The sequence below is a fragment of the Cebus imitator genome, unplaced genomic scaffold (assembly GCF_001604975.1).
Source record: "Cebus imitator isolate Cc_AM_T3 unplaced genomic scaffold, Cebus_imitator-1.0 Scaffold13, whole genome shotgun sequence".
Taxonomy (NCBI): domain Eukaryota; kingdom Metazoa; phylum Chordata; class Mammalia; order Primates; family Cebidae; genus Cebus; species Cebus imitator.
This window is the reverse complement of record NW_016107328.1, coordinates 11,683,679-11,705,405: the sequence shown is the minus strand read 5'-3', so window position 1 is coordinate 11,705,405 and position 21,727 is coordinate 11,683,679. Positions and strand designations below refer to the sequence as shown.

General features: G+C 40.9%; 1 protein-coding gene across 7 annotated transcripts in view; it reads right to left on the bottom strand.

The window, feature by feature from the left end:
- RAD51B (RAD51 paralog B) overlaps positions 1–21,727 on the bottom strand; it is a 661,060-nt gene that overhangs the window by 62,404 nt on the left and 576,929 nt on the right. For 3 of the 7 annotated variants that reach the window (XR_001816721.2, XM_017499426.2, XM_017499418.2), the window contains exon 9: positions 16,495–16,598. The exons of the other annotated variants lie outside the window; for them this stretch is intronic. Coding sequence is in view for 2 of the 3 variants with exons in the window: in XM_017499426.2 (XP_017354915.1) it covers positions 16,495–16,598 (104 nt within the window). In the remaining variant the exon portion in view is untranslated. The remainder of the gene's footprint in view (positions 1–16,494; positions 16,599–21,727) is intronic. 7 annotated transcript variants of the gene reach the window in all.

Sequence of the window (21,727 nt, the reverse complement as noted above, 5' to 3'; positions counted from 1 at the left end):
AGAGAAGAATGGGTGAAAGGATTTAAAACAATACCTATGGAGTACTGTGCTTACTACCTGGGTGATGGTATTATTCATAATTCAAACTTCAGCATCTCATAACATACCCATGTATCAAACCTGAACATATGTTCCTGAATCTAAAATAAAAGTTGAAATTATATTTTAAAAATTGCAAACTTATCTCAAAGAGATATCTGCACTCCCATGTTCACTGTAGCATTATATACAATAGCCAAAATATGGAAACAATCTAAAGGTGTAACAACAAAGAAATGGATAAAGAAAATGTGGTATATACATACAATGGAATATTTTTCAACCTTAAAAAACAAGAAAATCCTGCTATATGCAACATGGATGAACCTGGGGGACATTATGCTAAGTGACATAAGTCAGTCATAGAAAAAGAAACATTGTATAAGTCCACTTATGAAGTATCTAAAATAGTCCAAAAGATAGAAACAGAATAGAATGATGATTTCCAGTGATTGTGAGAAGTGGAAAACGGGGAGTTCTGTTTCAAAGGATATACCATTACTGTTGCAATGTGACTAAGTTCCAGACATCTGCTGTATGACAGTGTGTGTGCATACAGTTAATATGGCATTGTGTTCTTATACTATTTGTCAAGAGGATAGATCTCATGTTAAATGGTCTTGCCATAAAAAATAAAAATTAAAAAAAATTAAAAATGCAAAATAATTGGAAGAGTTAGAAGAGGATTGTGTCTGTGGTTAGAGTACATGCAAAAGATTGCTATTACAAATACAGTCTCTAGAAGATTTATTACTAAAGATTTTAAGCTGTAATGCATACTATCTTAGTTCATTTTGTGCTGCTGTAACTGAATACCACAGACTGGGTAATTTATAATAAACAGAAATTTATTTCTCATAGTCCTATATGCGGGAAAGTCCAAGATTGAGAGGCCATCACATTGCCAGGGCCTTTTTGCTGCATCATCCCATGATGGAAGGGCAAAAGGAGGGTGAAAGAGACAAAAGGGGGCCAAGCTCATCTTTTCATAAGGAACTCACTTCCGTGATAATAAACTGACTTTCACAATAATGGCATTAATCCATTCATGACGGATGAGCTCTTATGGCCTAAATCAATTCTTAAAGGTCCTACCTCTTAATACTATCACAATAGCCATTAAGTTTCCAACACATGTATTTTTTGGGGCACATTCAAACTATAACATTCTGGCCCTGGTCCCCAAAATTCATGTCCTTCTCAAATATAGATACATTTATTCCATCCCAATAGCCCCAAAGTGTTAACTCATTCTAGCACCAACTTCAAAGTCCAAACTCCAGAGTCTTATCTAAATCATATATGAGTGAGACTCAAGGCATGATTCATCCTGAAGCAAATTCCCCTTTAGTTGTGAGCCTATAAAATTAAACAAGTTATGTTCCTCCAAAATACAATGATAGGACAGGCATAGGATAGACATTCCAACTCCAAAAGGGAGAAATAAAAAAGAAGAAAGGAGTAGCTGATCCCAAGTTAGTCCAAAACTCAACAGGGAAAACAACCTCAAATCTTAAGGCTCCAAAATAACCTCCTTTTACTCTGTTTCCACCTTCTATATACACTAGGGAAAGGGTTGTACCCAGAAGACCTTGGGCAGCTCCAACCCCATGGCTTTGCTAGTCTCAGACCTCACAGCAGCTCTTATGGATTAGTCTTGCTCCTGCAGCTGTCCCAGGCTGGGGCTGCACATTGGTCACTCTACAGTTCTGGAGTCTCAGGTGGCTCTGCCATGACAGCTATACTAGGTGTAGAGGAGACTCTCTGTGGCGGCTCCAACCCCACAGTTCCAGTGAGCATTGCCATAGTTGGGGCTCTCTGCCATGGCTCTGCCCCTGTGATAAGTTTCTGCCTGGGTGCCCAGGCTATCCAACATATTCTTTGAAATCTCGGTGGAGGCCACCATGGCCTAAGTGCTCATACATTCCGCATGCCTGCAGAATTAGCACCATGTGGGAACCACCAAGGCTTACCACTTATATCCTCCAGAGTGGCAGCATGAGTCACATGTGGGCCTGCTTGAGCTATGACTGATGGCACAAAAATGCTCCTCCGGGGATGCAGAAGGCAGAGTCCTGAGGTGGCACTGGAAAGTCAGCCTGTGGATGGTACCCTGGATCTGTCCCTGGAAACCATCTGCCCTCCTAGAGCTCTGGGTTTGTGATGGGAGGGGCAGCCTCAAAAATCTCCAAAATCCCCTCAGGGTCATTCTCCCATTGTCTGGATGAATAGCATCTGGCTTTCCTCTATTCATACTGATCTCCTTATCAAATGATTGCTCAGCCACACATTTCCTCACCAGAAAATGCTGTTTCTTTCTCTACCACACAACCAGGCTGAAAATCCTTCAGATCCCTTTTAATTATAAATCCCATCTTTAAATTATTTTTCTCATTTCACTGCATGCAGTTAAAAGAAGCCACACAGGTTCTTTGATGTTTTGCTTAAAAATTTCTTCTCCCAGATATCCTAGTTCATTGCTCTTAAATCCTGATTTTCGTAAGTCCTCAAGGCATGGATGCAATTCAGCCAAGTTGTTTGCCACTTCATAATAATCATGGCCTTTACTCCAGTTTCCAATAAGGGATAGTCATCTTCTCTGTCTGAGACCTCATCAGAATGGCCTTTACTGTCTATATTTCTACCAACATTCTGATCGCAATCACTTTTGTAATCTCTAAGAAGTTTCAGATTCTCTTCTTCTGAGTCCTCATCAGAATTAGTTAATGCTCCTATATTTATAGCAATCTAGGTTTTTGTTAGCCTGCTACTCCAAATTCTTCCAGCCTTTACCCATCACCCAATACCAAAGCCACTTCCACACTTTTTTTTTGAGATGGAGTCTCGCTGTGTTGGCCAGGCTGGAGTGCAGTGGCGTGATCTCAGCTCACTCCACCTCCCGAGTTCAAGCTGTTCTCTGCCTTAGTTTCCTGAGTAGCTGGGATTACAGGTGCCTGCTACCATGCCTGGCTAATTTTTGTATTTTTAGTAGAGATGGGGTTTCACCATCTTGGCCAAGCTGGTCTTGAACTCCTGATCACATGATCCACCCTCCTCGGCCTCCCAAAGTGTTGGGATTACAGGCGTAAGCCACTACGCCTGGCCCAATTCCATATTTTCAGGTATTTATTATAACAACCACCCTACTCCTTGTACCAATTTTCTGTCTTAATCCATTTTGTGCTGCTATAACGGAATACCACAGACTAGATAATTTATAATAAACAAATTTATTCTTCACATTTCTAGAGGCTGAGAAGTCCAAAATCAAGGGCCAGCATCTAATGAGGGCCTTCTTGCTGCATCATTGCATGGTAGAAGGGCAAAAAGAAGGTGACAAAGAGACAAAAAGGGGCTGAACATGCCTTCTTATAAAGAACCTGTTCCTGAAATAACAAATCTACTTCTCAATAATGACATTAATTCATTCATGATGGCAGAGCCCTCATAGGCTGATCACCTCTCAAAGGTCCTACCTTTTAATAGTTTACAGTGGCCATTAAGTAAACTACTACTTAACATATGCTTTTTTGGGGACACATTCAAACCACAGCATATACCTTTTCATGAGGAAAAATATTAGATTATTAGGATATGAAAAACAGTGACCAAGGTGTCATAGTGACTGCTATGGTAGTTACTCATCCAACTGATCTCAGTGGGTTTTCTTTGAAAATACTTGGCCTTTGAACAACCACAACATGTAACAAGATCCCCTCACAGAGGGGTCTTAGAGACTATTGTTTAATTCAAGCTGAGATTATAGGTTTAGCCAGGTGCTATGACTCATGCCTGTAATCTCAGCCCTTTGGGTGACCAAGGTAGGAGAACTGCTTGAAGCCAGGAGTTCAAGCCCAGCCTGGGCAACACAGCAAGACCCTGTCTCTACATAAAATTTAAGAATTAGCCAGGTGTAGTGATATGTGCCTGTAGTTTCAGCTACTTGGGAGGCTGAGGTGGAAGAATTGCTTGAGCTCAGGAGTTCAAGGCTTCAGTGAGCTATGGCCATGCCATTGCACTGCAGCCTGGGCAGAACAGCAAGACCCTGTCTCTAAGGAAAAAAACAGATTACAATGGTTCCTGAGAAGGACTGGCCTCCTCAAGTCAATGGGATCAAATGCTGACACTGTCAGCAGAGCCAGTTACAAGGATCTTGGAGTCAAGGGGTTCTTTGAGCAAATCTACATGAGAAAAGCAGGGACTAAAAAGCATGGTATGAAAAGGAAAGCTAGTGTCAGAATGGAGTCACAAGTAGGAAATAGAAATCAGTCACAAAGAAGAGCCTAACATTCCAAAGCAGGTCGGGATGGAACAGTATATCTGGAGAGAAAACTGTATAAGTAGTTACAAATAAGAGAGAGCAGCTTGGCACAGGCACAGCTGTTGAAGGGTCAGAAGCCATGCTGGAGCTTTATAATAAAATCTTTTTATTATAAAGAGGCACCAGTAAAAACAAAACAAAACAAAACAAAACAAAACAACAACAACAACCAAAAAAAAAAAAAAAAACCCATAGTATTGATAGAGAGTTTTCCCATTTTATTAGACATTGAATCTTCATTAGGATGCTGGGATGATACTTTCAGAGAAGAATAGACAACTGAGAAAGGATTTAAAGATAAACTGTGAAGTGGATTGCTGTATGGAAAAGTGACTTTGCAAGGAAAAAATGAAGAAATAGATATCATTTAAATGTCATTCTGTATCATCCACGAGGGAAGGGATGTATCTACAGGATGCACCACTATGCCTCCTGGGCCCTTAAATTCTCACTGGAGGAGAGAGATGAACACAGGTCCATCCCCACTGTGGGCAAGATGGCACAGAGACCTCTCTTTCTTCTTTGACAATAAATGCCAGAACACTGAAGTCAAACGCAGAACACAGAAAAGGTGCATGCTTGCTGGGAAGGCCAGTACTTGGAACAGAGAGCAAGAGCCACAACTTCCCCTGACTGAATGGTGAGATTCAGAAGACCATGTCCTGTAGAGCTCATTCTTCCTCAAATGTGTTCTGTTGCCACACAGAGCTACACAGTTATAAGAAATAACTAATCATTACTTAATAATTGAGAGGGAAAAAGTTCTCTCAAGGCAATGGATCATTCCACTCTTTGAAGGAAGTATTCCACTCAGTATAAGCATTGAAGGTGACCATACCACACGGGTTGAAAAAAATTTTTTCTGCCATTAATTCCAAGTAACGTGCATGAATAATCTTAGATGAACATGGTATTCGGTGTAGAGTCAAGGTTAAGAACCTAGGGATGTAAAAGAGAGAGTGTATGTATGTGATGGGGAGGGAGAGACAAAGGAAAAGGAAAGTTCTGGCCTTGCCCCTTAGAAGCCATGTGATTTAGAGCGAAACTTTAAAACTCCATAAACTTCAATGTACTCCAACTATAAAGAGTATCTAGTAATACCCACCTCACAGAGTTGTCGTGAGGTTTGAAAAAGAAAATGCCCACAAAGCACTTGGCAGAATAACTGGCACAAAGTAGACTCTCAATAAATGGATGAATAGACTCAGCAAAGCAACCAGAGAGCCAGGGCCGCGGGGGATTTGGGTGGATTGTTTTCAGTCCCTCCCAGACATACCAGGTGCCTCAGCTCTGATTCTCTAAGGTTTGTAAAGATGTGCCTCTTTCTGGAGTTTGACTCTCAGAGAATTCTGTTAGAGAATCGCAGATCATAATCCCAGCTCAATCTTTCATTGCCAAATCTGAATTGAAGATTCAGAAAATGGGCAGTGTGATACAACCATGGCAGCTTGGCTCTCCAAAGGTGGCTCTCAAAATCATGGTCCCTTCAGTAACAGTAAAATGACAGTCCAACAGTCAAACACACACAGTTTTTGTCTGAGATGCAAGAACTCTTAAGTTCTGCCAAGGTAAGAAGAGAACCTTCCAGAAAGAGATCCTCAGTTAGAAAAAAAAAAAAACAACACCCTGTGCTTCAAGCATTCTAAGACAGTTGCCAGGAGCCACTGGCTGATTTAAAAATCCAGGGAAGCTTGGGGACAGGGAGGGGACAAGAAGGTGAAGGTTAAGGGAAGGAAAGAGTGACTATGTCAACTTTGCAGTAACTAAAAATTCCAAATTATTTAGAGTGGCAGAAATCAGAAAAGCTCAATGATTTATATTACATTTGAAAATTAATCGTCCATCAGATAATGTGTAGCATATCATAAAATGTTATGGTAACACAATCAAGCTAACATAAATTCAGACAGAATGTAAGATTTATTTGATTCATTTCTCCTGAAACCTCCATAATGTAAGCCTTTTGTCTGCTTCCCATTCCTCCACCCCTAATTTTATAAGCTATTAAGAATTTGGAAGGGCCTGAGGCTCCCCACTCTACTCACTGCACCCATCAGTGACATCAAGAAAGGACTTGAAATACAAACTAGCATTGTACCATGCTGTGTACCTCACAGCCACAACTACCCCAGGAGAGAAGCAGAGGCCACAGGCCCAGGCGGGGCAGCACCTCACAGCAAGGATACTCCCCCAGCAACAGCAGCCAGACGACTAGTGCTCCAAGCTGGACCTGCGTTGGCCACATGCTTAACAAGCTTTCAAATCACACACACAGGAAGAGGAAGGGGCATTTCAGAATCACAGGCGTATGCCAGGAGCATTTCTAAGCCAAATAATGCCTAGAGCAAGAGAAAAACAGCAAGAAGCAGCCCATCATCTCCTTGCTTTCATGTTCCTGCCCCAGAGTGGGAGGAGCTATTCTAATATGTAACTCAGTAAGTTTTACAGGTAAACCAAATGACACTCTAGGTCTAATCGTGTTGGGAATAAGAGAGGAAGATAATAAGGACCATTCATTGCAACCCAGCAGTATCATCACTAAGTCAGGGCTGTATTCCCAGGAGGTTAGGCATTCTAAGTCACTGAGATGGGAGGTCAGAACAAGATACAGGTCACAAAGACCTTGCTGATAAAAGCAGGTTACAGTAAACAAGTTGGCCAAGGCCCACAAAATCCATGATGAACATGATCTCTGGAGTCCTCACCGCTCATTATACACTAATTATAATGCATTAGCATGTTAAAAGACACTCCCACCAATGCCATGGCAGTTTACAAATGCCATGGCAACATCAGGAAGTTACCATATATGGTCTAAAAAGGGGAAGAATCCTCAGTTCTGGGAATTGCCCACTTCTTTACACAAAAACTAATTAAATAATACACCTCTTGTTTAGCATATAATCAAAAAATAATCATAAAAATGGCGAACCAGCCCCTTGCGGTTGCTCTGCCATGGAGTAGCCATACTTTATTCCTTTACTTGCTTAATAAACTTGCTTTTACTTTATTCTATGGACTCACCCTGAATTCCTTCTTGCTTGAGGTCCAAGGACCCTCTCTTGGGGTCTGGATTGGGATCCCTTTTCGATAACACAACCACCACCTTAGATCTCAGAGAACATGGTACAGGAAACAGAACTGAGGGTCTGGAACCATACAAACTTGGTTTCAAATACTGATGCTATCACTGAATACAAGTTATTTGTTATTAGCTAGCTAAGTTCCTCTATTTGTAAAAATAGAGATGATCAGATCTATGCTGAAGGGTTATGGGAGGAATGGATGGAAATAAAGTAACAGGGGTAAAAAATGATGCCTGCAAACTCATAGGTACTCAGTAAAGGCTAACTCCCTTCCATCACTAGAAAATAAAGAGGACTTTAAATTAGTATCACCTGGTGCACAGGAACCAAGCAAGAGTGCTGTCCGTTACCAACTATGGGACCCTGAGATGACAGGAAATGGGTTCCTACACAGGCTGCTGCCTGCCCTCAGCCTCTCTTCCTCCCTCTGTCCTGCCCTGCTTTCTCAAAATGAAAATTCATTTACTCAAAAATGTGGTAACCAAAAAGCTTCTCCCATGCTCACAATATCAGACATAGTTGGTTCTCCTATTGCACACCTTTTGCCTATGAAGATGAGCACGAGGAAGCCAGGATTTAAGGGGGCTGTCCAGGAGCACAAAGGCCATCTGTAGGAGAACAGTAGCACAGCTAGCCCTCTGGCAAGATGTTGTCTATAAGGAAAGTCACTTGACTGGGGAGTTCATGCTCACTGTGAAGTTCAACTTGGAAAAAGTCATATATTCGCATTTGGGTTCAATAATTTAAAATATGATTTTTATCTTGTAATTCAATGCATGTAGGTGAGATGGTGCTTACCTTTTTTTTTTCCTGCAGAGTTCTTTAGGATCTTTTTATGAACCACTGTAAGTCATGGGAGACATAAATATATCACCTGCAAACCCAATAATTTGATTGGGTTTGGGGACTTTTTTGCCTACAGTCTTTCTACTAAAAGTTACCAGAGTAAAGTGAAAATAGCAACAAATTCAGAATTGAAAGAATTGGATTTCTGCTCCACTTCTGCTATTTACTAGTTGTGTAACCCTGAATAAATCACTGAATCTCAATTGCTTACCCTCATCTGTCAAACAAAGGGGTTAGAATGGAGTAGGAGACTGAAGACCACCCATGTAGGAATCATCTGAAGAGCTTGCTAAAAATTGCAGATCCTAGGCTTGGCCCTGCCCTCACTGAATCCATCACTGGGGATGGGGCCTGGGATATTCATTGTTCACAAATACCTGGGATTTTTATATTCACTGTACTTGGGACTCACTGGAGAAGATGATCTCTAGGCTGTATCTCAGATGGGCACTGTCATATTCTAAATGCTTTTTGTTCTAGTGAAAGTGCTGATTCATTTGTAAATCAGTTCATAGTTTAGGCAGGTATTGAACTTTCTTTCCTTTTTAGTTTCCCTAGCCAATGAGGTTGCCCGTTTTCTTCTCACTCACAGCTAACCAACTAAGGCTAAAATACAACATCCTGTCCAATCTTCATTCTCAAATAAGCCAAATAAATTTCAAGGTCCTTGACTCTCAGGCCAGCACCTTGTCCAAGAGATCTCAAAGCTGTTTCCGATACTGTTTCCCTACTGAAAATATTTTCCTTCCCAAGGCAGACAACAGAGTCTTCAATTTGGTTCCAAAGCCCTGTGTCTCTTCTGCTTCCTGCAACTGCTCAGATTTCCCTAGAAATCTCTTGCCCAGGTATTTGGCCTAGTTTACTTAGCAAGTTAGAGCAGGGAGGGTCACTGCACAAAGGGATTTGATACCAGACAAACAGTCTATAAAAATAAAACAAGTCAGAGCTGGAGGAGAACAAGAGATGATAAAATGTGGTGAAATGAGTGGCTCATTAAAAGGTAAACCACCTAAGTGCTCTGTAGGAGGACCAGTCATTTGTCCCGGGATGCTTAGAGCTCATGCACCTCAAAGAGAGAAGGAAGGACGTGTGCTAAGTCTGCCATAAAAATAAATGTTTTCAGTTTAAATACATTAATACCTGTATTCTTTATTCATAGATAGATCCTTTCTACTTTTTGATGTTAAAGTACTTTTACCTTTTTGAAATGGTGGTAACAGTTAATTTTATAGCTCTATTCGATTAAAAATGATGTTTAAAACATCATGGTGGTTCTCTCACCCTTATTTTGTTTTTATTTTATTTGCCTCAAAATCTCCTAGGAAAGACTGACTCTCCCCCTCAGCAAAGGTGCAAGGTCTACCATGGTCAAAGCATGGGAAAGAGGGCCCTCCACCTTTAGTGTGGGAGTCATTGTACCTATTTTCAACTGGCAATTTCCAATGGAACCCTCTTAAGAGAAAGTTCTCTCTACTTGAGCTCATTCAGAAATAGTGATTTCTTGGATACACTGACTATTTTCAAACGAAGCCCCATGGGTTTGCTTGTTTGGACGTGGTAGGAAAGGTACAGGTATTCTTATCTCTAATGTGGAGATGGAAGTAGGAGATGTCCACTTGGGTATCTGTGTTGTCCTATCTCAGTCCCTGCACTGTGAGTACCAGCTCACTAATCATTCACTGAGACTGCATACTTTCAGTAGGATCTCCTCAGATTTCAATACATTCGCCTAGTGCCCTGAAAAAGGGATCATTTTAAAGTCACCGTTCTGGGTTCCCCTTTTATTCATTTCCCCAGTCCACTCAATACCTGCTAGAGCATATCTATTGGAAGAATGTGGGCAGGGGCTTGGATTTCACACTTGAGTGGCTCTGGAAAGGGAGGGGACACTTATACTCAAGGCAATGTGCTTGACTAGATTTTATGTTCCCTTTGCTATTTCTGCAGATATTTATGCTTCAAAAGGGTTTTCACCTACCCCTAAAGCACAGTCAAACTTCTCTGGCGGGATCTAGTCACACACACACACTTATGTAATTCTCCTTGCCTAAAAACAGCCGATGAGCTGGTGTAGAAAACAAGAGAACAAGTACAATGACCTGGGACCATGCCACCAAGGAGGGAGGCACCGAGAGCCAGCTCAGCTGCAGAGACCCCCACCCAGGTGGCGCTGAAGGAACTGAGAGGCAGACACTCAGGCAGAATAACAAAGTGGGTCTATCTGAGGGGCCAGCAGCCTTCCGAGCTGAGAGCCTCAGGGGGCTGACAGCATTCAAGGCTGAAGGCCTGGAGCAGACGCTGATCCACACATTTATTATCTCTGAACAGGTGATCATTATTAACAAATAGATGTTCGGTATTTTCTCATAACACAAAATATGTCAAGTAGGTAGCTGATGCCTGCTGATCACAGAAAAACTAAAAAGTACTCTCCACAAGGGAGCCCCGGGGGCAGGGCCAGATATCTTAAATAATTATTTTATCTGGTGTATGATATTTATACATTGTCCCGCCACTTTGAAATGCCCCAAGTAGTTTTCTACTTGGCAGGGGTGGGGGGGGTGGGGGGGAGTGCAGCCAGGTTTTCCTTGCCATCATTCTTCCTAGCAAACAATATATTTTATCATACACTCAGCATTTCTCAATATTCACAAACTTAACATTTCTCAACAGAGGAGTTCCTTTTGAATTAGGGCAACTAAGCCTGAATCCTTCTTTGGAGGAATCTAAGAGTAGGGAGATATACAACTATGACTTATATCAGGTAAAACATCATCCTCAATATCTTTCTTTGGGTGAATATGAATGTCAGCCTGACATGCTGCCCCAAATCTACCCTTCAGCTTATCTGAGGAAAAAAATGTATCAACTTTTCTTTAGTTGCTCAGTCTTTCATTAAGCCTGTCTAACCAGAGAGAAAAATTAAGACTTGTAGAAGACAGCAACAAAGATTTCCTACCCTCCGACTGAAGTCCTCATGCTATCTGGTCCCTGAAAGCAGCTGCAGAACCCTTTGCTCCCTCAGCCTGGGTCTGTGTTTAGGGCTCTGGCTAACTTACACAAAGGCTATCCCATAAGATTCAATGGAAGCCTGACTCCCATCCTCCCATAGACTCCAGCAGGCTGGTCTGCAAAAAGGATTCCTATATTCAGTATTTCTATTTAGGTATCTGCTTATAATTCTCAAGGTTTGATGCTAACCCTTTAAACCGACAATTACTAACATTTTAAAGGAATGGTTAACCGGTAAAACTCAATTTCTATGGGGAAGAATGATTCTTAATAAGCAGTTCTTCATCCTTAAGACTGGGTTCATGAATAGCTACAGGACTGTGTTTCTTTTTCTTGCTTTCTCTCTCTCTTTCAAAGTAAATGTATCTACTGTGTGTCAAGCACTGCCCTTACATTTGAGGGTACACAGATAAATTCAGTCACAGACCTCAAGGGGCTTATAATGCAGGGCTTAGAAGTATAAGAATACAGACAAGGGCCAGGTGCAAGTGTGGGCCAGGGGGAAGAGGGACAGATCACAGCTGGTGTCAGGGGAGTCTTCACAGTGATGATATTTGAGTCTTTGAAAATATAAAATGGACACTGAGAATCCCATCATCAGAAAGGAAACGCTGAATACTACCAAGATGCAAAACAACCTGGGGCTTTGAGAAAAGCCTGCGGATTCAAGTGTGGATCAGCAGCTTGAGTGATATTGGTTCTGTCAACAATTTACTAGGTATTTTAGGCTGGTCCCTCAAGTGTCCCATAATTTCAAAGTGCCTCCTAAATAGAAATGAAAATATTATTAGAGAGTTCATTTAAATAAACCTCCTATATGAAAAAAAAATGACCTCTTTCCAATTTGTTGAAATAAGAGAGTCATAATATTTATTTCATCAAGGGGGCGTGAGGCTTAAGTCAGGATTCATTTACTTCATTACTCCTTCCACGGCACTTGAAAATTTATATAATCTCATTTGTGGTTTGTAAGACCAGACTTCATGAGGATTTGAGGAGAAACTATATAAATGTGAATGTTTTTCTCTAGCTTTCCATCCCTCTTTCAAGTATAACCAGCCCTCGCTAGACAGCACTTGGTTATGGCAAGAGTTTCCCAAGTTAAGGCGTCGGCCACTCCTCTGCATGCTCTGCCTCATTAATCGCTACAGAACCTTCCTTGGTGGCAGGCCCCCATCTCCTCTACACTTACTTCATTCACTGTGCTCTTACTGCAAGTCCTGTTTGCATGCTTATGTTTCCTCAAGTAGACTGTGAACAACCACAGGGTACCAACCATCTCTTAACTGTTCTTCTGAACCTCCAGCAACTAGCTACACAGTGACTAGCAGAGAGAAGGTGATTAAATAAGTTTGTCAAATGAATAAGAGCTCAAAATCTCTGCTCTTGTTACAAGGCAAAACCCAGCCCGTGCCCTCCAACAATGCAGCCTATCCTCCTGTTCTTCAGCGGCAGCTCACTCCATCCCCGCACGTGCCCTTTCTGACTACCTGAATTTTATCTCTTATTTAAGGCAGAGGTTCCCACCCTTGGCTGAACATTAGAATCACATGGGGGAGCTTTACAAATCAACACTGATGCTCAGCTCCACTGGTGGAGATTTGGAGTTTACTGGCCAGGATGGGGCACTGGCATCGGTATAAATGCTCCTGTAATGAGCCTTTAGTGCAGCCAGGTTTGAGAACCACTTTTTTTTGGAGACGGAGTCTTGCTCTGCTGCCCAGGCTTGAGTGTAGTAGTGCAATCTGGACTCACTGTAATCTCTGCCTCCTGGATTCAAGCAATTATCCTGCCTCAGCCTCCCGAGTAGCTGGGACGACAGTTGTGCACCACCATACCTGGGTATTTTTTTTTTTTTTTTGTATTTTTAGTGGAGATGAGGTTTTACCATGTTGGCCAAGCTGGTCTTGAACTCCTGACCTCAAACAATCCACCCGCCTCGGCCTCCCAAAAGTGCTGGGATTATAGACGTGAGCCCCTGTGCCCAGCTCAGAACCACTGATTTTAAGGTAATACTCAAGTCTCACCTTTTCCTGAAAAGACTTAATATGCCTCCAATGATGTTACCTTCCTTTGGATTCAAAGCAGTTACTGTTTTAAGCACTCATTAGACAACATGTCAAACACTGCCTTGTGACAGTGCCTCAGTATTAGTCTGTTAGGACCTCGAGGGCAGGGACTACTCTTCTACTTATTTATATCCCCATGCCTTGCACAGGGTAGACCAAAACATATTTTTGATGGCTTTAAACAACAACAACAAAAAGTAGGCGAGGCCATTTTAATTCTACTCTAAGAATATGTCTTTGGTAAGAATAAAAATGTTGCAAAAAGGGTGGGGCAGGATTGAAGCAGAGTAGGAAAAGAATAAATAAAAGTCAAATGGAAAAAAAGCTAAATTAGTCCAAAAGAAAATGTTTTCCAGCTTCTTAAGAGGGTTTTTCAAACATTGAAGCAGAATAAGCAAGAGAATTAACTTGGCTTGTGCCCTGATAAGGAGATTTCTTTCTTGGTTATAAAATTTTGCAGTTTCCAGGGTGTAAAGAAAATGATCAGTCAGGGAGGACTCCTTCCCTCGGACAACACAATTCGGCTCTTGGGTTAATCGGCTTTAAGGTCTGCTCAGCTTGACCTGACCCCCTTCCAGGCCTGTGATCTCAATCTAAGCCTCACATTCAAGAGCCCTGGTGTAGAGCTCAATGTCATAGAAACAGGATGAAACATAATCTTCATCCCATAGCCGGGATCCCTGGGTGTAGTGGCCTCTGCTTGGGCATTGGAAAACCCTAAAAAACAAAAAACTATACCTGTTATCTTCTCCAAGTGGCTGGTGTCCCAGAGGTCTCACTACCCTAGAATGATCCAGGCATGTTCTGCTACTAAGTGGTGTTATAAGAAAGTACTATTTGGTGCAGTTACCTTAAAGATTAGCTTTAAAGTATTGTTTTGTGCACATATCCCAGAAAAGGCTTAGCTTCATATGGCTTCTACAGTTTGTCACAAAATAAAGACCACAGGAAAGACTCAGGGAATCACTAAAGCACACCCTCTGCTAAGGCAAGATAAGGTCACCAGAGACATGTTTTCTATATCAAACTTTATTCTAGTTATTAAGTCACAAATTTAACCACTGGTCCCAAAGGGTATGCACATTTCTATAGATTAATTGAATGTATGTTCTTTGCCTGGGTTGGCCATTTTAACATTGGCGATATTTTACATTAATTTTTAATTACTGTTTGAGTAACAAGATTCCAAGGCATTTAAGTCTACTCCTTATTGATTAGTAATGACAGTAACAAGTTGTCTTTTGTAAATTAAGATAACATGACTGACCCATCTAATGGGATATGAGTTGATGAACTGTCACTGGTCCACCCACACTCTGCTCCTCATTCTCGTTACGACCACTGGGCTGCATTTTACCATATTAGCCAAAAGCCAAGAGCCACCAACATCCTCCAGTCACCCAAGAGACATAAAAAAAAAAACCAGGTTTGTCTCACCAGCTACTTCCTGTTGACGCTGACTGGTTAATTTATTAATACAAAAGGGAAATAAAAATATGGCTCTGACTTCTTTATTCACTTATAAATTCTAACTGGAATTAGTAAAAGTAGGATTTGGGAGCCTGAATCCATGATACCATATATAATAGATGAAATCATAAATTCCATGTGTAACAGTAAGAATGGCTTCTAAAATCTAAAACCTAAAACAGTGACAAACTACAAGTTTTCAAGGAGTGGGATCAAGGATCCATGAAGATGAATGTCTCAACACTGATTCACAAGGAATTTTGCTTCCTCTGATAAAGTTTACCTAGGCGTGTTTGACAATCCTTAATGATATCCCTGAAAGCTGCAACACAGCTATTTAACATGATTTACTACCAAAGATCATTAGGTTCTCCAGGAATATTCTGGAATGTATTCCACTAAAAAGAGGAATAATAGCTTCAGAACCTAGGATACCTGACTCATCAGGGAAAAGGTACCATTGAGGCAGTGAGTAGTCAAGGGCCTGCAAACTCAAGAATGTTTCCCTGAGCAGAAACAAGCAGCTCCATCTTCTCAGGACACGGCTGACTTGACCACCAAGCTGGAATGCTATTTACACAGTCCCAAGCAAACCAAGAAGAACTCTCTGGTCTGTCACCAAGGGCATTTGAAAAATTATATCTAGAACAGGCGACAGCTCATGCCTGTGTCTGATGATTCCTACTTCCTTGAAAAAGAGCCAGTTTACCTCATGCAGGTAAAGGCAACAACCCCTTTTCTGCCATCTCCTCCAGAAAGGATCACCAGTGTGATATTTCATGCCTCTGTGTCTAAATAGCTTGGATGTGATTTATATTTAGCAAGGTGGGCAAATCTGGCTTCTGAATTCTGTCCTCTCCAAAAAATCAAAATAATCACCCGCCTTCTTCTTCTTCCTGCTTTTCGGAGAAACTAACTGAATCTGGTCGTACAGTAGGATAAAGCTGAGGTTCGACACTAAGAAATTTTATTCTATGAAACATTTTACCAAAGAGGTCAGACAGCAGTGTCCTTTTCTTTGGAATCAAGAGAGAAGACCTAAAAGGAGGTAGAAGGTAACCTTTCTGGATATAAGGGAAGGATTCTCACTGGGCCCAGTATAGAAACCATAAATAGGGAACTCTGAGAAAGTGATCAACCATTTAGAGGTCTCTCTAGTATCATTCAGTACTTTACACTACAGGTGTATGAGTTAATGTAAAAGTATCTAGTATCTGCGGAATTGTTTATTCACTTGGCAGCATCTGTCTGGCCTAAGATTTTCAAAGTACACATACTACAAGAAAAAGCACCATCATTATTTAATTCATATGCAAATTATCTAGTCCTCAACAAATACAATCTAAGTGAAATGATCATTTAGAGACAGAGAATTGGATATCCCTAGAAGTGTGGTCCTTGCTCGCTTACAAATATCAGAGAAATGCTTACTCTGTGGGATCAATTTTTATGTTTTTCCTGTGTGTGATTTGTCTCCCCACTTTATCATAACTGCTGTTGAGACAAGCAGAAATGCTGGTATCTTTATGCCCTACTAGTTTGGCTGGCCCAGGACAGACAATGCAGTCAACATTTTCAGAAGATGCTCAGGTTGATGGGTACATCTTTTTCCCTGACCTTCATAGTTAAAGAATACTGTCAAAGCACTCACTTGTCTTCTCTCTGAATCAAGGTACTGGAAGATCAGCCGGGTATTCACACAGTGACTCCAGGTATTTCCTAGTGCAGCTGTCACACAGCTGGATCCAGAAGTGCCTGAAATGAAATGGCAAAAGCATGCTTCAGATGCCCTTTTTTGAGATGGCATTTCACATGAAGTCCAGTCACTACTCATTGCTCAGAGAGTACTTGGAGGCTCAGTTCCTTACCACAGAAGTTGATGAAGTAGGAGAATGAATATGAGAATAAAAACCAGCAGGGGTTTCCTTCAGCCTCAGTGAAAGTGACTACCACTGGGCCAAACAATAACAGAGTTATCTCTCAAAAACAGGTTGCATTGCAAGACAGCTCAGAGCCATTGCTAATAATACATCTAGCCATTCAATATCCAAGGCATAATGCTACTCCACAGAACCAGTTATGAAATAGTCTTAGTTTAATAGAGTTGTTAGACATTTTTAGCTTGACAAGAGTCTCAACTCAATTTTCCTTATCAATATAGAAACAGTGGCATATACATATAAAATTCCCTTGTCCTCCCACCCCCACATATACACGCACCCAAAAAAAGGAATCTGGAGATCTCAACATTTCACATGTAATCTGTTTTAGGCATCCCTATTCCAAGAGAAACATTCCTTTACCTTCTAAGACTTTCCTATAAGGAGGAGGGTCTGAAGTAAACTTTATCTGAGTTCCTAGTCTCCTCCAAATTGCACCTTATATCTCCAAAGCTTTACTGACCCTTCTTGACATCACCAGGAGAAAACCTTTCTGCTCCCTACCCCCTTCATCCCAGTTGGAGGTGAGCCAACAAATCCTGCCTCATAGAAGCCAGCTCCTGCAATCATGTCTAGCACATCCCGAGGCCTCCTCTGAACCACTATGCCCTGTGCCTGGGGCCACCTATGAACCCACTTTGACTGTGGGCCATGACAGGAATCCTAACCTTAGGAGGGCACAGTTGGACATTTACTGTGCCTTGTAGCCTCCAGATATGATCATTTTTCAAAGAGGAGACTACATACAGGTTGGAGTCCACCGAATTAGCTAAAACACAATGAGGTCTTGAGTGTCTCATCTGTTGCCACCTTATAACATTATCTGATTTGTATGCCTCAGTGTGGAGTAGGAATGGGTCTTGTTTTCTAGGGCAGACACCTTTCAGGATGGTCTACTAACTGCACATGGCCTAAAGCACCTGGGTCCAAATGCTACAACAGACAAATGTAGTTCAGTGGTTCTTGGCTGGAGGGTGATTTTATTGGTAATGTCTAATTCACAGTGTTACTGGCGTCTAGAGGGTAGAGGCTGGTGATGCTCTTAACCATTTTATAATGCACAGAACAGCATCCTATAACAAAAAAATTATCCAGCCCAAAATATAACAGTGCTGAAGTTGAAAACCCCTGAGTCAGATAACACCAACCATATCTACATATTTCTTGGTTCAAGCAGGAACAGGAATGAATGAGATGGAAATCAACAACCAAGGTCTCAACAAGCCCAGAGATTTCAGATTGAAGGGAATTTTGTGTAAGAAAATAAAATTTGGGGTAACGTCAGTTCATCATGGACACAATTCAAAATATGCACAAATTAATGTGAAAACAAATAATCTAGATTGTTCTGATCTGATCACATCATTCCCTTACTTAAACACCTTCAATAATCCTCCATGCCTGAGATTAAATACTATCTCCTGAACAACGCTCTCTGAGCACTTTGTCAGCTGCCTCTGCATCTCTCTCAGGCGTCACCTCTCTCAGCTCTCTCACTGGATGGTCTCCCGTGACCTCCTGACTGCCCTGGCCCCCATCCTCCTTGACCTCTTGTCAGCAGTTGATAAAGCTTCTCCCTTCTTTAGCATCCAATCTACTGGCCTCTTCTGCTTCTCCTTTTACCATGTTGATTACTCCTTTCCTTTCTCTGCCTTTGTTTTCTCTTTCTTCTTAGTTGTGGGTGGACCTTAGGGAGTGGGGCATGACCACATTTTTTTCTTGTGTAATACCAGATGCTTTCAGTGTTCAGGAAAATAACGTACATTAGTAAAGAGGCCAGGTGCTTGCATATTAACATGCAGAAATTATTTACCCCCACTAAGAGAAACAGTCTTTACCATTTTTCTTGAAATTCACAACCCTCTCAGTCTAACATTTTTCCCTTTTATAGAAATAGACTTATAGAAAAATATTTTCTACTATAAGAAAACCAACACTGCAGGGGCAATAGCAACTACATTTGCATTTTAGAAAAGCAGCTCTATTAAGATAATTTACCTATCATACATCCTTCCATTTCAAGTGTCTAGTTCAGTGGCTTTTGCTATATTCACAGAGATGTTCAACCATCACCACAATTAACTTTAGAACATTTCATCACCCCAAAAAGAAATCCCACACCCGCTGCCCTTCAGTCCCCAAGATCCTATTCCCTGCCCACCTCCAGCTCTTCGCAACCATTAACCTATTTTTTTTCTCTATATATCTAGTAACTGACTTTCAATTAAAGCCTTATGAGATGAGGGGAAGTGGTGAGTACTGTGGTGAGTTCAAGAATTCATCCAGGATCTCAAGGGGGCAGTCTCTGTTCAGCTCCAGCAGTTGTCATGTGGCAATGTGAGTTCACAGTTAGTCACATCTTATTTATTTATTTATTTAAAAAATTTTTAAAACTTTCATAATCGCATATTTCAATGTTATGATTTTTAATTGTGCTAACATCAAAGTACAATTTTGATTTTTAAAAGGGAAGCCAGAAATCAATGCTTTAAGTATAATTTCCTGATTTTAAAATGTTGGTTTAATATTTACACTTTTAAAAACACACAACTAAACATGCTTTTGAGCCAGATATGCCTCATTCCTACCAAGCTTGCAGTGTCTGCTCTACACAGCGTGGCTACACTCTGAAAAGGATGAGAGCTCCTTTGAAAAGGTGGATGGTTTCTAAGCCTTTGTCTCAACCTCTGGCTTGTCTCAACACCTGTCTTCCACTTTTAACCACAAGAACTGCAAGCCTACATCATAAATTTTAGCACTGCAAATTCAGTATCATCAAAGCAAGCTCATATTTTCCCATAGAAATCTACTTCTCCATCTCTGTTCCTTCCTTTGACCCTCCAGTTAATCTGGTTTAAAACCTCAGCTCCATTTTAAAATGTCTCCTTCTCTCATGCTTCTCACTTGCAATAAATTGAAAGCTCTTATTGATTTAACTGTAAAATCCTACCTATATCCATCCATTCATTTCTCCTACTTCACCCTTAGACCCATTCCCAACCCCTCATTCTTCTTAACTGAACCTTAGACCCACGTTAGCCTTCACCTGGTGTGACTGCTTTAGTTGCCTGTTGTCCACGCTACTGTCACTTTCTCCCTATTAAAGCCATCCTCTATTTTACTACCTGATTAACCTCCTCCAAGCACACACCTAAGCACACCTCCCTCCCATTTACAACCAGCATGCTCAAAAACTTTCAATGGCTCCCAATTGCCTTCAGAGAATTCTAAATTCCTAACACTGGCATTCAAGGGCTTTCCACCCTGTGCCCACCTGCCCTTCCAGACTTCTTTCCCCCACTCCATTTCCCACATCTGTGTTCCTACTTAATCACTTATTCCCCTTGTCCCTCCCTCATCTGGAACTCCCCTATGTCCACATGTTTCCAATCTATCCTGCCTTTAATGCTACTCCCTATGTGCTAGTTTCTCTAATCTTCACAGAAATAATGTCTTCCTCTTGTAAACTTCTAGAATACCTTATTTTACTGTCTCATATAACAATCATTTTCTACTGTGGTATATTATTTGTGTGCTTTTCTTATCACCTTTAATACAGAGTCATGCTCTGCATAATGATGTTTCAGGAAATGGCAGACAGCATATACGACAGTGGCCCCATAACATTATTATGCAGATGATAAATTCTAACACCTAGTGATGTCATAGCAGTGGTAACATCATAGCGCAATGCATACTCACATGCTTGTGGTGATGCAGGGTAAATAAACCTTCTGTGCTGTCAGTTGTATAAAAGTATAGAGAAATGCAAATCAAAACCACAATGAGATACCATCTCATGCCAGTTAGAATGGCGATCATTAAAAAGTCAGGAAACAACAGATGCTGTTGGTGGGAGTGTAAATTAGTTCAACCATTATGGAACACAATGTAGGGATTCCTCAAGGATCTAGAACCAGAAATACCATTTGACTCAGCAGTCCCATTACTGGGTATATACTCAAAGGATTAGAAATCATTCTACTATAAAGACACATGCACACATATGTTTATTGCAGCACTATTCATAATAGCTAAGACTTGAAACCCAAATGCCCATCAAGGATAGACGGGATAGAGAAAATGTGGCACATATACACCATGGAATACTATGTGGCCATAAAAAAGATGAGTTCATGTCCTTTGAAGAGACATGGATGAAGCTGGAAACCGTCATTCTCAGCAAACTAACATAAGAACAGAAAATCAAACACTGCATGTTCTCACTCATAAGTGGAAGTTGACAATGAAAGCACATGGACACAGGGAGGGGAGCATCTCACACCAGGGCCTGTCAGAGGGTGGGGAGCAAGGGGAGGGATAGCAGAATAGCATTAGGAGAAATACCTAATGTAAATGATGAGTTCACGGCTGCAGCAAATCACCATGACACGTGTATACCTATGTAACGAACCTGCACGTTCTGTACATGTACCCCAGAACTTAAAGTATAATAAAAAATTTTTTTAAATTATAGCACATACAATTATGTATAGTATGTAATACTTGATCTTATTATAGTATATGTATTTACTATACATTTTATCATTTTTTTAGAGTACAGTCTACTTATAATAACCAGTTTAGTAAATACAAAAAACAGTTAATGTATTTACTATACTTTTATGTACTATGTATTTACTATACTTTTAATCATTATTTTAGAGTATATTCTACTTATTTTAAAAAATTCCCTGTAAAACATCCTCAGGCAGATCCTTCAGGAGGTATTGCAGAAGAAGGCATTGTTATCGTAGGAGATGACAGCTCCATGTCTGATATTGCCCATGAAGTCTTTCCAGTGTGACAAGATGTGGAGGTGGAAGACAATGATATTGATGACATTGATGATATTGATGCTGTGTAGTCCTAGGCTGATGTGTGTGTCTGTGTCTTAACTTTTAACAAAATGTTTAAAAAGTTAAAAAAAAAAAAAAAGCCAGG